This window comes from Natator depressus, chromosome 24, assembly GCF_965152275.1.
Source record: "Natator depressus isolate rNatDep1 chromosome 24, rNatDep2.hap1, whole genome shotgun sequence".
In the NCBI taxonomy this organism is placed as follows: domain Eukaryota; kingdom Metazoa; phylum Chordata; order Testudines; family Cheloniidae; genus Natator; species Natator depressus.
This window is the reverse complement of record NC_134257.1, coordinates 15617935-15631985: the sequence shown is the minus strand read 5'-3', so window position 1 is coordinate 15631985 and position 14051 is coordinate 15617935. Positions and strand designations below refer to the sequence as shown.

The 14051-nt window shown below is 57.7% G+C and overlaps 1 protein-coding gene across 3 annotated transcripts in view; it reads right to left on the bottom strand.

Moving 5' to 3' along the window:
• Positions 1–107: 107 nt before the first annotated feature.
• Positions 108–14051, bottom strand: part of LOC141977279 (sialic acid-binding Ig-like lectin 12) — a 21369-nt gene continuing 7425 nt past the window's right edge. Inside the window, exons 2-7 of one of the 3 annotated variants that reach the window (XM_074938671.1) lie at positions 8964–9032; positions 7876–8224; positions 5021–5117; positions 3570–3660; positions 1580–1623; positions 108–1296 (exon numbers count right to left, since the gene is read on the bottom strand). In XM_074938671.1, coding sequence (XP_074794772.1) covers positions 1231–1296; positions 1580–1623; positions 3570–3660; positions 5021–5117; positions 7876–8224; positions 8964–9009 — 693 coding nt within the window. In that variant the 5' untranslated portion in view covers positions 9010–9032 and the 3' untranslated portion in view covers positions 108–1230. The other 2 variants (XM_074938672.1, XR_012636193.1) reach the window with 2 other exon arrangements.

Genomic DNA, 14051 nt, shown 5'->3' with positions numbered 1-14051 from the left:
CTGGTTCTGTCTATTGGCCCCTCTCCTGGCCCAGCCCTTCCCGCCTCCATCAGCAGATGTCCTGGACCAGTCACTCTTGTCCCTCCCCCAGCCAGGGACAGAACCCAGGAGTCCTGGCTCCCAACCCCCATGCTCTAACCCACTGGACCCCTCTCCCACCGCAGAGCTGGGGATAGAACCCAGGAGTCCCTGCTGCCCGGCCCCTGATCCAACCGCTCGTCGCCTGACTGCCCATAGGGGCAGACACACACACCCCTCAAGCTGGGGTGTGATCACTGGTCTTCAGACCCTCTTTCCCACTGTGTGTCTTTCTGCGTCCCCAGCAGGAAATCCTGCGCTCCGGGGATACTGCCAGCCCCTCGGACAATCCTGGAGACTATTCGAACAGCCTGGGGACTATTGTAACAGAGCCCGGCCGAGGTCCCTGCGGGCCGTGGTGCCCTCTGCGCTGCCAGGACCCTGAACCCCATGAGACTCCACCGTCAACGCCCCGGCCTGTGTTCACCCTCCTCTAGGAGCCGGAAAAACCCTCTGAACCAAGCACACGCCCACTGCTCGTCCCCCAGCTGCTGGGTTCTCCTAACTTTGACTTGACCCTGGAATTTCCTGCCTGTCTCCTCTTTGGGGTTTGAAATCTCCCTTGTTCCCCTCTCCTTTGCTCCTGGGAATTGCTCAGCACGTCTCACCTTTAACCCCAAGTTAACCGCTGTTTTTTGTCTAGAGATTTTCACTATTTTTTCTAAAGTTGATCTCGAAAAAGAATTACCCAATCCCTGCATTGCGGAGCTATTTATTCCCAGTCGAGTTCTCCAGTAGAGTGATGGCCACGACACCCCAGCTGGGGGTCTGGCCCCATTCATTCCAATGGAGCTACGGCCGCTTGACCCCAGCACAGGCGTCGAGCACCCACCGGCAGCCCCCCATCAGTGCTTCCCCCTCCCTCCCCGCTCCTCCTGCCCACCGGGGCACAGGGGAGAGGAGTGAGGACGCAGCACACTAGGGGATGGGAAGAGGTGGGGTGGGAACAGGGCAGGGGTGTGGCCTTGAGGGAAGGGGTGGAGTGGGGATGGACCTGGGGCAGAGCCAGGGCTTGAGCACCCCCCTGCACAATGGAAAGCCGGCGTTTGTGGACCCTGCTGGGATCTGCCCCCATTGAGCGATGGCTTCTCTTTGTGTTTAAGGTCCCGGCCGTGCAGAGGGGTCCCAGGCTGGTCAGAATTTTGGCGGAGCTCAGTGGGAACCAGCTTGGGGATAGACCAACTCGCTGTAAATATCCTCGGTCCGTCCTTGGAGTTCCTGTAGACCCAAACAGAGAGCCAGTGAGATCCCTGCTCAATGGGCCCCAGGGCCAGCGGGGTGGGTGCTGCCAGGACCGGACACTCTGTGGCTGGGGGAATCTCCCCTGAGCCGGTAGCAGGACGGGGTCTGACACACACACTTAGGCAGCGCCGGTTCCACGCAGCAGGGGGCAGGGATTTGCAGTGTGGGGGGTGGGGAGGCTGAAGCCGCAGACACACTCCAGCCAGCAGGGGACAGAGGGGCCCGGGGGTGGGGGGAGGGTAACAGACCCTGCGCTCACCTCATAGGGTGACTCCGTCTCTGGCCTGCGGGAAAGCTCAGCGCCTCGTGGGAAAGGGAAAATAGTTTCTGTTGTTAGATCTGGGTCCCCGAAATCTCCAGCCTCCTGAATCCCCTAAGTGTCTCCCACCAGCCCCCCTAAACCACCAGCCTCCCACCCCTTGACTCCCCCCAAATGTCTCCGACGAGCCCCCCACACCACCAGCCCCCTGAATATTGCCCTAGTGTCTCCCACCAGCCACCCCAAATCACCAGCCCCTGGATCCCCCCAAGTGTCTCATGAGCCCCCCAAACCACCAGATCCCCACCCCTGTAGCCTTTATTTTTATTTGAAGTGAATGCCAGTAACACAGACAGTCGCGGGAACAAGGTCCCCTGTCTCTTCTCAACTGGATTAAAGTCACCAGCTAAGTGACGACTGTCCCCGCGTATCCAACTCCGAGAGCGCTCCATGCACCAGTGAGAGCTACACACGTACTCGCAGCCTCCCACACAGGGCAAGGGGCTGCTGGGGCCCCCGTGGATCGATCGTCAGGAGAGGGATAGTTCCCGCTGGAGTTTTCCCAGAGGAAGCTCAATGTCCCCGCTCTGGGCACCAAGACCTGTAATAACCTCCCTGCCCAGCAGGGTGGGCAACAGTTGTCCTACGTTCAGCTGCCTCCCCTATTTAATGTCACGCCCCTTGCACCGTGTCATGCGTGACAAACCCATCCGGCAGCTAGTGAGTTAGAGCAGGGGCCCGGCAGCCAGGACACCTGGGTTCTCTCCCAACCCTGGGAGGGGAGGGGAGTCTAGTGGTTAGAGCACGTAGGGGGTTCCCTGCAGTCCCCCCTCTAGCTGGTCTCTCTCCGCTGCGGGTGGTTGATGTTGCTCTGGGTCATCACAGGAACCAACCAGCCCTTTGCTCTTTCCTCTGCTCCCCAGCGCCACGGCTGCCCGGGGTCACCATGAGGTGTCTCCTCTGGCTGCTGTTCCTCCTGGGTAAGGCCCCTTTGCCTCGCCCTGAAGGTCTGGCTCCTTCAGACCCACAGAGCCCTGGGGGCAGGGGAGAAGGGAGGGGAGACCCGGCTGGGGGTCACAAGTTCAGAGGAAGGTTTTCCTCTGTGAGATTTACTCCACTTGCATCAGAGTGATGGGATCCAGTGATAGGGGGTTGGGAAGGTTGTGTCGGGATTCAGGATTCCTGGGTTCTCTTCATTGTGCAGATGAGGAAACTGAGGCACGGAGGCACACCATGAGCTGAACAGGGAGTTTAGTGCTTGGAATCAAACCCCAATCTCCTGAGTCCCAGTTCAGCACCGGAAGCGCCCGGACAGCGTGCGCCTCGCTGCCATCTCAGTCACTCTGCTGCTTCCAGGCTTCCTGTGTCACTGAGACCAACCCGCCGAGGTCCCTGCGTCCCTGATCGCTTGGACGGGGGCCTGTCTGTCCATCCCGTGCCGCTATAAATCCTGCCTCCTGAACCCCAGAAGGTCAAACAACCCAACCATCAACTCCCTGGCCTGGTACCTGAACCCTGGGTATGACCCTGAGAAGAAAGATTTCAGTGACACCGTCCTCTATAAACACAATGCCTCCACCAGCCCAGCCTTTGCAGGGCGCATGAGGTTCCTGGGGGACCTGGAGAGAGATTGCAGCCTGCAGCGGTGTGACCTGCGGGCCAGCGAGAACGGCTCCTATGGGCTGAGACTGATCCTCTCGAACTCCAGGAAGAAGCAGGAGGAGGAGAAGTGGATGACTGCTTTCAGTGTGAACGTGATGGGTAAGAGGGAAAGTCCTGGGCTTCCTTGAAGGAACAGACTAAAGACTCGTAGTCCCCGCTCTAGCCACGAGACCCCACTCGCCTCCCAGAGCTAGGGAGAGAACCCAGGAGTTCTGGCTCCTGCCCCCTCCCCACTCTAACCACTAGACTGCACTCCCCTCCCCTCACAGAGCCAGGGATCGAACCCAGGAGTCCTGGGCCTCATATAACAGAGGAATGAGTCACTCACCTGCAGTACTTTCCCCATGTTCATGGGCTTGCTGTAGATGTGGGATTGCCCGGTGCCATCCGGAGAGCCCGGGAACACCTCGGTGCGCGCGCTGCCACGGAAAGAGAGAACGTTACGGGGGCTGGGGATGGCGCGAGGGCATTTGGGTCGCTAGCCTTCGGTCGGCTGCAGCGCCGTGGCTGGGGATTGGACAGGCTGCATCGGTCAACAGCGTACAACCCCTGTGGGTGAGTGGCTGGGGATGGACCCCTGGGCTAAAGCACCCAGACCAGACATGAATCATGGACTTGGGGAATGGGGCCTTTCCTCTCTAGGGGACACTGGCTCCAATCCAGCCCCACAGCGGAGGACGAGCTGCCTCGGGGTGGTGGGGGCAGGGAAGGGTGCACACGGCCTTTCCCTTCTAGAGCAGCGGTCCCCAACTGTGGGGCACACCACCCTAGGAGGGCATGGAGGAACTTTCGGGGTGGCACGGCAGGGCTAGAGCCAGCCCCCATGGCGGGCAGGGAGGGAGCGCCACCCAGCCCCGCTCCACGGTAGCCACAGCTCTAGCCCCAGTCCCAGCCCCGGCCCCAACCCAGACTTGGACAGATCCCATTGTGGGTAAGGGAGGGCCACCCGCTGCGGCGCTTTTACGGACGGGGGCGGCGCTCTGGGTTTTCGGCGGCGGGTCCCTCACTCGCTCCGCCGGAGACCCGGAGCGCCGCCGGGGGAGTAAAAATTAAAAAGGTGCTTAATTAATTAAAGGGCCCCCGAAATGGCTTTGCCCCAGGCTCCCTGAAGCCTCTGGGCGGCCCTGGACCAGAGCCAGGCCCTGCTGTTACCTCGGGGGCTGGTCCTGCAAGGCAGGCAGAAGTGAGATTGGAAAGAGCTTCTGTCCTGCTCGGGGAAAGGTGGGGGCGGATTTTATAATTCTGTTTATTGGAGGGGGAAAGTGAGGGACAGAGCTCGTCTAAAGTCATGCAGTGAGTCAGCAGCAGAGCTGGGGATAGAACCCAGGCGTCCTGGCTCCATAGATGCACTTACCGGATCGCTGCTCAGTCCCTGGCGTTTGCTCCGCCTCTTCCAACAAATAAAGGAGACCAACAGCTCAGAGGCAAAACGACATCTGCTTCGGTTCAGAAGGGGAAGGAACGGGACAAAGGCTCCCACAAAATAGAACCTCCTGCCTGGGCTTGACCCCTGCTCTCCTGACCACCAGCCCAGCCGTGTAACCAGGAGGCCACCCAGTCCTTCCCAGGCCCCTGCGGGTGTCAGGTATCTGTGTGGGACCCAACCACCACCATTCAATCACCTCCCCCAGACTGGGTTTCCGTGCAGCCGAACTGGCTCTGCAATTCTCACTCCCGGATTGCGCGGGGTTCTCCAGCAAAGGCCAGGCGGGAGGAGCTGGGGATGGCCAGACGACCCGAGATGCGGATATCACCGGTTTGCATAGCAAACGCAAATACCTCCAAACTGTGACGCCGACCAGCCCCACCAGCAGCAGGGGGACAAGCGCAACTGCAGGTCCCAGGATGTACGCGGGAGCCCAAACACGGGGGGTGGCTGGAAAGGAGAAAGTAGGGTTATTGGATCAACCCTGCAGCAGATTTTCGAACCCCATTTGCTGAGGGACGGCAGCCGGGTAACAAGCCCACAGTGAGGCTGCATGGGGCTGGATCGTTACACGTGGTGGCTTTGGAGTCAGCAGACCTGATGCTCAGACGCGGAGCCCTCCCGTCCCAGCACCCCCAGCCTCCTCTATAGGCTGTGCTGCCCAGCTTGATGACATGTCCCATGATGCACCACTATCTCCCCTCTTGGTGATGGGAAGGGTCCCTCATAGGAATCCATAGCCAGGCAGCATCATGGGAGATGTAGTTTCAGAGCCTTGTAGCCTCATTCTCCACTATAGGCCAAGGTGTCTGTCTGGACTACATCTCTCATGATGCCCCACCAGCTCCTCTCTTGGTGAGGGAAGGGCGTGCATCATAGGAATCCTACACTAAGGTGCATCATGGGAGATATAGTCCGGCTACAGATCCTGGCCCACAGAAGGGAATGGAAGCACAAAGCACTCAAACTACAACTCCCATCAGGCCATTTTCAATTGAAATATTTCGGTTTTTGACATTTCTATGAAAAGTGGAGCTTTCCCACTTGGGAAAAAAAAACCCACTTCCTGGCCAGCTCTACTAGAAATTTTGTTTTTTTTAAATGAAAACCAAGATCTCACAAAATCCCATCATTCCATGTGTGTCACAGGAGTCCTTCGGTGTGGTGCATCATGGGACTTGCAGGTCCTGTTCCTCACGTTCTCAGTCTCCTCTGTCGGCCAGGGCGTCCGGCTGAACTACATCTCCTACGATGCACCACCTGGTCCCCTCTTGGTGCGGGGAGGGGCGCTTCATTGGAATTCGTGGCTGTGATGCATCATGGGAGATGTAGTCCAGCCCCTGCCTGTTTGATGAAAGGGCTGGAGGAATCACAGCCAGCCTCCCCAAGACCTCGGGAAAAGGCAGTGATGGGCCTAGGGAAGGATGATCCATAGAATCTAAGGGCAGAAGGACCAGCTGGGTGACACAGGCCTCAGGACTCCCCTGAATTCATTCCCGTTTGAACGAGAGCTGATCCTTTAGCAAAACATGCCAGAGTTTTTTAAACATTCCCCGGGATGGAGAATACACCACGTCCGGAGATCATTCTTTCAATGGCAAATTCTCCTTCCTGTTCAACATTTGCACCTTATTGCCAGTTTGAATTTGTCTAGCTTCAGCTTCCAGCCCCTGGATCTCTTTCTGCTCGGCCCCCAGGCCCATTATCAATGTTCTCTTCTCCGTGTAGGATCTTCCAGACGGGACTCACGTCACCCCTTCCCCTTCCCTTGGTTCAGCTAAACAGATGGAGCTCCCGGAGTCTCTCACCCTCGGGCAGGTTTTCCAACCCCTGACTCCTTCTCATGGCTCTTCTCTGACCCCTCCCCAGCTGATAAGCACCTCCTGGGAGTGCAGGCCCCAGAACTGGGCACATCCCGTCTTCTCACACCACTGTCTCCTCCTACCTACCCACTATTTCCCCCAAGGCGACCACCTCCTCTTACGTGTGCATCTTGTCCAGGGTCCACGCACCTAATTGGAGGAGCCAGGCCTGTGCAGCTCCACTAATTAGGGGGTGGCCCTTCATTCTCTCCTGTGTGGTCACCCAGGAGTGCACCTGAGAGGGAACTAGCCGCGGACCACCTGAATAGAGCTCGCGGGACACTGGTGGTTTACGGACGAACAGTGAAATGCAGCCTGCTCTGGGGTAGGGCACGGCAGGTGTTTAACAGCGCCGGGTAATATCGCCCTGCCATGTTCAGTCTCCATATCTTACACCGTGAGCGCGTCGGGCGGAGACTGGCTCTCACGCTGTGCTTGGGAAGCCCCCAGTGTATTTTCAATGCCACCCCCAGTGACAGTGCGGCCCAGTGGCTGGAGCACAGCAGTGGGACACAGAGCCCCGGGTTCTTCTCCTAGATCTGTCATGGACCCACCATACAATAGCCGGCCAGTCACTGCTCCTCCCTGTGCCTCAGTTTTCTCTCTCACCTATTGTCTATTTTAATTGTAATTTCTTTGGGGCAGGGACTGTCTCTGGCTGTGTCTGGGCAGCGCCTGCCTCACCAGGCCCCGATCTCAGCTGCGGCTCCTCCCATAAGAAACTCTCACCATTTATTCTCCTTTTAGGCATTTAGAGATGCGAAAAATCATTCTCCCCAACTCTGGCTTTTTGCCCCAAAACAAGGAAAAGCGTCTCCTACCTGGGCTCTGGGCCTGGGTTAGGGGCTGGCTCTCTGGACTGACTCCACTGCTGACACTAGCGGGAGAGCAGGGAGGTTGGGGGCAGGTAACGAGGAATCATCTTCATCTACATCTGTGGCAATAGCCCCAGGCGCTGTGAGTGGCTGGCGGCTCAGGGGAGGAAAAGGAACCGTGATCGTGTGTTCCCTGCCTTTAAAGACAACGTACGCACAGGCCAAGGGTTAGACAGAGTGACAGGGACGCATGTCTTACAACACAGCCTAGGAGTCAGACCCACAAGTTCCCCCCACTCTAACCACTCCCTCCAACTTTCTTAGAGCTGGGGAGAGAACCCAGGTTTCTTGGCTCCGAGCCCCCTGCCCTCCCAGAGCTGGGGAGAGATCCCAGGTGTCCTGGATCCCAGCTCTAACCACTTGGATTCGAGAGGAAGGCAGAAATGGGGCGTGTGTGTGTGTGTGTGTGGGTGTCTGGGGTCATCCAAGGTCCCTCCATTGAACTGGGGGTGATGGACGGAGGCTGGTTACCGGAGACACTGTTCTGTTCTCATCGTCCATCTGTCACTGCTGCCAGGGCGCACTACTTCGAACCGGAAGCGGTAGGTGCCCTGATCGCTGGGCCGCAGCCCCGACACCCGCAGGGAGCAGTCGCGCTGCAGGTCCCCCAGATAGCGAGCGCGCCCCTTGAAGGCCGCGTGGACACGAGCCTCCTCCGAGTGATAGACGGTTTCATCGTCGTCCCGTGTCCAGATCACGGCACTGACTGTCCGCCCTGCGGGGTAGGTGAAGGAGCAGGGGATGGTCACGCAGGAGCCGGCCCTTCCAGCAAAGGACCCTGATGCGAATGTGATGCCCCTCTCCTGGGCGTAGGCACCTGCTGGGGACAGGAATCGGGGATCAGACCAGCCCCCGGCCCCAGCGAGTTGGGATTTTGGAGAGCTTCACCCCATCCAACATCAGCCCGTCCCCTGCCCAGCAATTAATCACCCCAGCCCCCGAATCACTCCTGTCCCCCCAAGTTCTCCCATCAGACCAGGCCAATCCCCTCCCATGCATCTGTCTAGGCCCCCTCAGTTCAGTCCATCCTCAGCATCCTATTAGTTCACCACCCCCCCCAGTTCAGCCCTCCAGATAAACTCAGCTCAGCTCCCCTGGCCACCCCCTTCAGTCCAGCCCCCCTCAATTCAGCCCCATTCCTCCAGCCCCCTCAGTTCAGCCCCCTCAGCCCTCCTCAGTTTAACCCCTCTCAGTTCAGACCCCCCCATATCTCCCCTTAATTCAGCTGCCCATTGCCCTGACAGTTCACGTCCCATCCCCCACAAATCAGCCCACCAAATCCCCTCTCATTTCAGCTCTCCCCTTGCCGCCCCCCCTGCCCCAGCTGGGTGTCTGGTCCACAGGCCAGAGGCTCTGACTGCAGGAGGAGCCCCACTGGGGAGGGGTCAGGCACTGCCCATGCACAAGGAGCCGGGTGTGGACGCAGGCAGGGGCCAGCGGAGCTGGAGCTGAAGCCCGGAGACAGGGAAAACGGTAACCTGGGGGACAAGAGCGGCTGGGGAAACGGTCCCCACCGGTCCCCTGGGCAGCAGCGCGTGGCGTCTGTGTGAATTACTCACCACTCAGGAGGCAAAAGGCAGGGACCAGAACCAAGGCAATCTCCATCCAGGGCAGAGCGCTCAGCCGGCCTGGGAGGGGAAAGGTGCCGGGAATGATTCACCTGCAGCATTTCTGGGTGACAGCTTGTCTGTGCCGGGCGATGGCGTCTGGCCGCGGGATTGGGATGCGTCACCAGGTATTTCACACCCGGAGCCCTTTGTAAAATAATTTCCTAACTGGAAGGGAGTCAGGCTTGGAGACTGGCCCGATGGATCCATTTCATTTCCATTCCCCTGTGCTTTGCGGGCCGTCTATGCAAGCCTTCACCCCTCGGAGGTGCAATGCAGCCACCTCTGGGGAGGGGCGCATGGCTGTTTGGCAGCTCACAGCAACGGGGAGGATGGTTTCAGGGCAGGACCGGACCGGAGGACGGTTCCTATATGGAGCTGAGATGTGCAGGAAGGGAACAATCCATGTTGGGGTACAGCAGGGATCCATGGGGGACATTCTGACCCTTTGGAATAGAGCCATGTGGGGGAAGGGTATCACAGGCACAAGGGGCCGGGTTGGGGTTCATTGTCTCAGCTGGGAACAGCAAAGCCCCAGAAGCAGAGATCAGCCCTGACTGCGAGCGGAGAGCCCCCTACAGCGCCCCCCTCCTTCCAGCACCGCCCCCGCTCGCGCCACCCTGGGGCTTTGGGGCCAGCACTGACTACAAGGGGAGAGCGCCCCCTACTGAGCCCCCCAACCCATCCTGCAGCTCCACACCAGCTAGCACTTCCTCTGCTGCTTCCTCTCCGATAGCTGGATTGTTTATCGGGGGCCCGTCTCTGTGTGTATCTGTGTCCGCAGCCTGGGCAGAGCCAGCGTCTGATGTTACCCAACCGCTCCGAGAGCGTTCGCTCTGGGGAATGGTGCAAGGGGCCAGCAAGGGTCTGAGGGCCCAGGTGTGTCTGATAATAAATTTTCCTTTGCAGAGCTGGGCCTAGAACTCAGGAGTCCTGGCTCCCAGCTTTCCCTCCTTTAACCCACTAGCCCCCAGAGCTGAGACAGAACCCAGGAGTCCTGGCTCCCAGCCCCAGCCCTAACCCAAATACCAGGCTCCCTCTCTGAACAGTAGCTCAGTCTGATGTATTCTCCCTGCTGTGACCTCAGGTCCTTTCCTAGCTGTGATATTTTGCTAGGTTGTGTGTTACTGAAATATCTTGCGATGTCGGGAACCCCCACAACCAGCCTTTCAGGTACAACAACGGAGCAGGCAGATGGGCTGATGGCCCATTACAGGAATCCACACTCCCAGGGATACCCCAGGAACCGTCTACAATGGAGACTTCTCAGGCCCTGGCTACACTGGCACGTGTCTGCGCAGTAAGGCAGCTTTGAGCGCTGTCGCTCCCGAGGTGCACACACGGCCAAGCCACTTTGTGCGCAGAACCTGCACTGTTGTAGTGCTTTCAAAAAAAGCCACCCTGACGAGAGGCGTCGAGCTTCCTGCGCCGGGGCTACAGCCCCGCGGTGCCAGCGTAGACACCCTTGTCGATGACAGCGCTGCGACTGGCCTCCGGGAGGTGTCCCACGACGCCTGTTCTCACCTCTCTGGTCATCGGTTTGAAATCTACTGCCCTGCCCTCAGGTGACCAACCGTCAGCCCCAGCCCGTACGTTCCTTTGCAAATTTCAAAGTCCCCTTCCTGTTTGCTCGGTGACGCGTGTAGTGGTCTCAGTGCATCTTTCCAGGTGGTCCTGCCTGCTCCAGGCACCAGGCGATCCCCCGCTTGCAGGAATGCCGAGCTGCTGGACCTCGTTGGCATTTGGGGAGAGGAGGCTGTGCAGTCCCAGCTGCGCTCCAGTCGTAGCAATTATGATACCCAGGGACAGATTTCACGCTGCATGAGAGAAAGGGGCCATGGCCAGGTATAACAGTGTGAGACTCACCCCTGTGGCGCCTCCTGCTGGTCTTGCAGGGAATTAGCGTTTCCAGCCCCAGAGCGCCCTCTGCAGGTTAGTGTCTCGCTGCTTCTTCAGGCCCCCGTGTCCCTCCCAGACCCCGGTGCCCCTTTCACTTAGGTGCTGCCCCCTGGCAGTACCCCCACTCTCTGGGTTTCCCCTCCCAGGGGAACCCCCACCCACTATCCCCAAGTTGCCTCAGACTTTGGCTACTGCCCATCACCATCTGGCCCCCACACACTGGAGCGGACTACAGTGAAGAAGCCACTCATCACAGGCAAGGGGGGTGTAGACCTGCTGCCTCCGCCTACCCTTGGCCTGCCCCCTGAAAGCCCAGTACTTGTCTTAGGCTCTCTACCAGGCCTGCAGCCTGGGGCTTTTTCCAGTCTGGAGCCTCCCAGCTCCTCTGGCCTTCCCCAGAGCTGCTTCCCCTTAGGTACCAGGTATGCTCCCCAGCAGCCAGGGTCTTCTCCATCTAAAGGCAGAGAGAAAGTGTCTGCTCCTGGCCCACTGCCCTCTTAACACGCCAGCTGAGGCCTGACTGGGGCGTGACCACAGCTGAGCCTGCTTCCCCCAACCAGCCTGGGAACTGCTGGCTCCCAGCCACAGCCCTCTCCTGGGCTGTTCTAAGCCCTTTAAGGCCGGAGCGAGTGACCACCCCGCTACACCAGGACACATTGCAGTGCCGGGTCACAGTGAAGGAGCTGCGGGTGCGGGAGGCAAACCGCCAGTCCAGTGCTGCGCCCACCAGCTGCCGGTTCTACAAAGAGCTGGACGCGATGCTCGACGGCGACCCCACCTCCACTGCGAATACTATTGCGGATACTTCAGTGGCTCGTGTGCCAGTCGAGAGTGGACTGAGCCAGGAGGAGAAAATTTTCATAGAATCATAGAATATCAGGGTTGGAAGGGACCTCAGGAGGTCATCTAGTCCAACCCCCTGCTCAAAGCAGGACCGATCCCCGACTAAATCATCCCAGCCAGGGCTTTGTCAAGCCTGACCTTAAAAACTTCTAGGGAAGGAGCTTCCACCACCTCCCTAGGTAATGCATTCCAGTGTTTCACCACCCTCCTAGTGAAAAAGTTTTTCCCAATATCCAACCTAAATCTCCCCCATTGCAACTTGAGACCATTACTCCTTGTTCTGTCATCTGCTACCACTGAGAACAGTCTAGAGCCATCCTCTTTGGAACCCCCTTTCAGGTAGTTGAAAGCAGCTATCAAATCCCCCCTCATTCTTCTCTTCTGAAGACTAAACATCCCCAGTTCCCTCAGCCTCTCCTCATAAGTCATGTGTTCCAGTCCCCTAATCATTTTTGTTGCCCTCCGCTGGACTCTTTCCAATTTTTCCACATCCTTCTTGTAGTGTGGGGCCCAAAACTGGACACAGTACTCCAGATGAGGCCTCACCAATGTCAAATAGAGGGGAACGATCACATCCCTCGATCTGCTGGCAATGCCCCTACTTATACATCCTAAAATGCCATTGGCCTTCTTGGCAACAAGGGCACACTGTTGACTCATATCCAGCTTCTCGTCCACTGTAACCCCTAGGTCCTTTTCTGCAGAATTGCTGCCAAGCCATTCGGTCCCTAGTCTGTAGCGGTGCATTGGATTCTTCCGTCCTAAGTGCAGGACTCTGCACTTGTCCTTGTTGAACCTCATCACATTTATTTTGGCCCAATCCTCCAATTTGTCTAGGTCCCTCTGTATCCTATCCCTACCCTCCAGCGTATCTACCACTCCTCCCAGTTTAGTGTCATCTGCAAACTTGCTGAGGGTGCAATCCACACCATCCTCCAGATCATTTATGAAGATATTGAACAAAACTGGCCCCAGGACCGACCCCTGGGGCACTCCACTTGATACCGGCTGCCAACTAGACATGGAGCCATTGATCACTACCCATTGAGCCCGACAATCTAGCCAGCTTTCTACCCACCTTATAGTCCATTCATCCAGCCCATACTTCTTTAACTTGCTGGCAAGAATACTGTGGGAGACAGTGTCAAAAGCTTTGCCAAAGTCAAGGAACAACACGTCCACTGCTTTCCCTTCATCCACAGAGCCAGTTATCTCGTCATAGAAGGCAATTAGGTTAGTTAGGCATGACTTGCCCTTGGTGAATCCATGCTGACTGTTCCTGATCACTTTCCTCTCCTCTAAGTGCTTCAGAATTGATTCCTTGAGGACCTGCTCCATGATTTTTCCAGGGATTGAGGTGAGGCTGACTGGCCTGTAGTTCCCAGGATCCTCCTTCTTCCCTTTTTTAAAGATGGGCACTACATTAGCCTTTTTCCAGTCATCTGGGACCTCCCCCGATCGCCATGAGTTTTCAAAGATAATGGCCCATGGCTCTGCAATCACACCCGCCAACTCCTTTAGCACTCTCGGACGCAACGCATCCGGCCCCATGGACTTGTGCTCATCCAGCCTTTCTAAATAGTCCCGAACCACTTCTTTCTCCACAGAGGGCTGGTCACCTACTCCCCATGCTGTGCTGCCCAGCGCAGCAGTCTGGGAGGTGACCTTGTTCGTGAAGACAGAGGCAAAAAAAGCATTGAGTACATTATCTTTTTCCACATCCTCCGTCACTAGGTTGCTTCCCTCATTCATTAAGGGGCCCACACTTTCCTTGACTTTCTTCTTGTTGCTAACATACCTGAAGAAACCCTTCTTGTTACTCTTAACATCTCTTGCATTTTGGACGAGGATGTGGAGGGGGAGGGGGACCCAGAGGCAGAGGATGACTCGGAGGCCAGAGAAGCAGGCAGTCAGGAGCTCTTTTCTACCCCGGAGGAGCCTAGCCAGTCACAGCAGTCGGAGCTTGGTGACGCACAAACAGGAGAGGAGGCCTCTGGTAAGTGGATCTGATTTGGGGAATTGCTGAAGCGAGTTGTTGGGGGCAGGAGGGTTGCAGAAAGCAGGCTTGTCTCCCACCGCATGCCTAGTCTGAGAGGCGGAACAGGCTGGTGATTGAATCCCTCACTTCACGGGAATCTGCCTCCGAGATCTCCAGGAAACGCTCGTGGAGATACTGGGCAATCCACTGCCGCAGGTTCCTTGGAAGAACTGCTTTGTTTCTTCCCCATTAACGGTAACTTTCCAGCGCCACTTTGCCATGACAGGGCGGGGGACCATTGCTGCACACAGGTGAGCTGT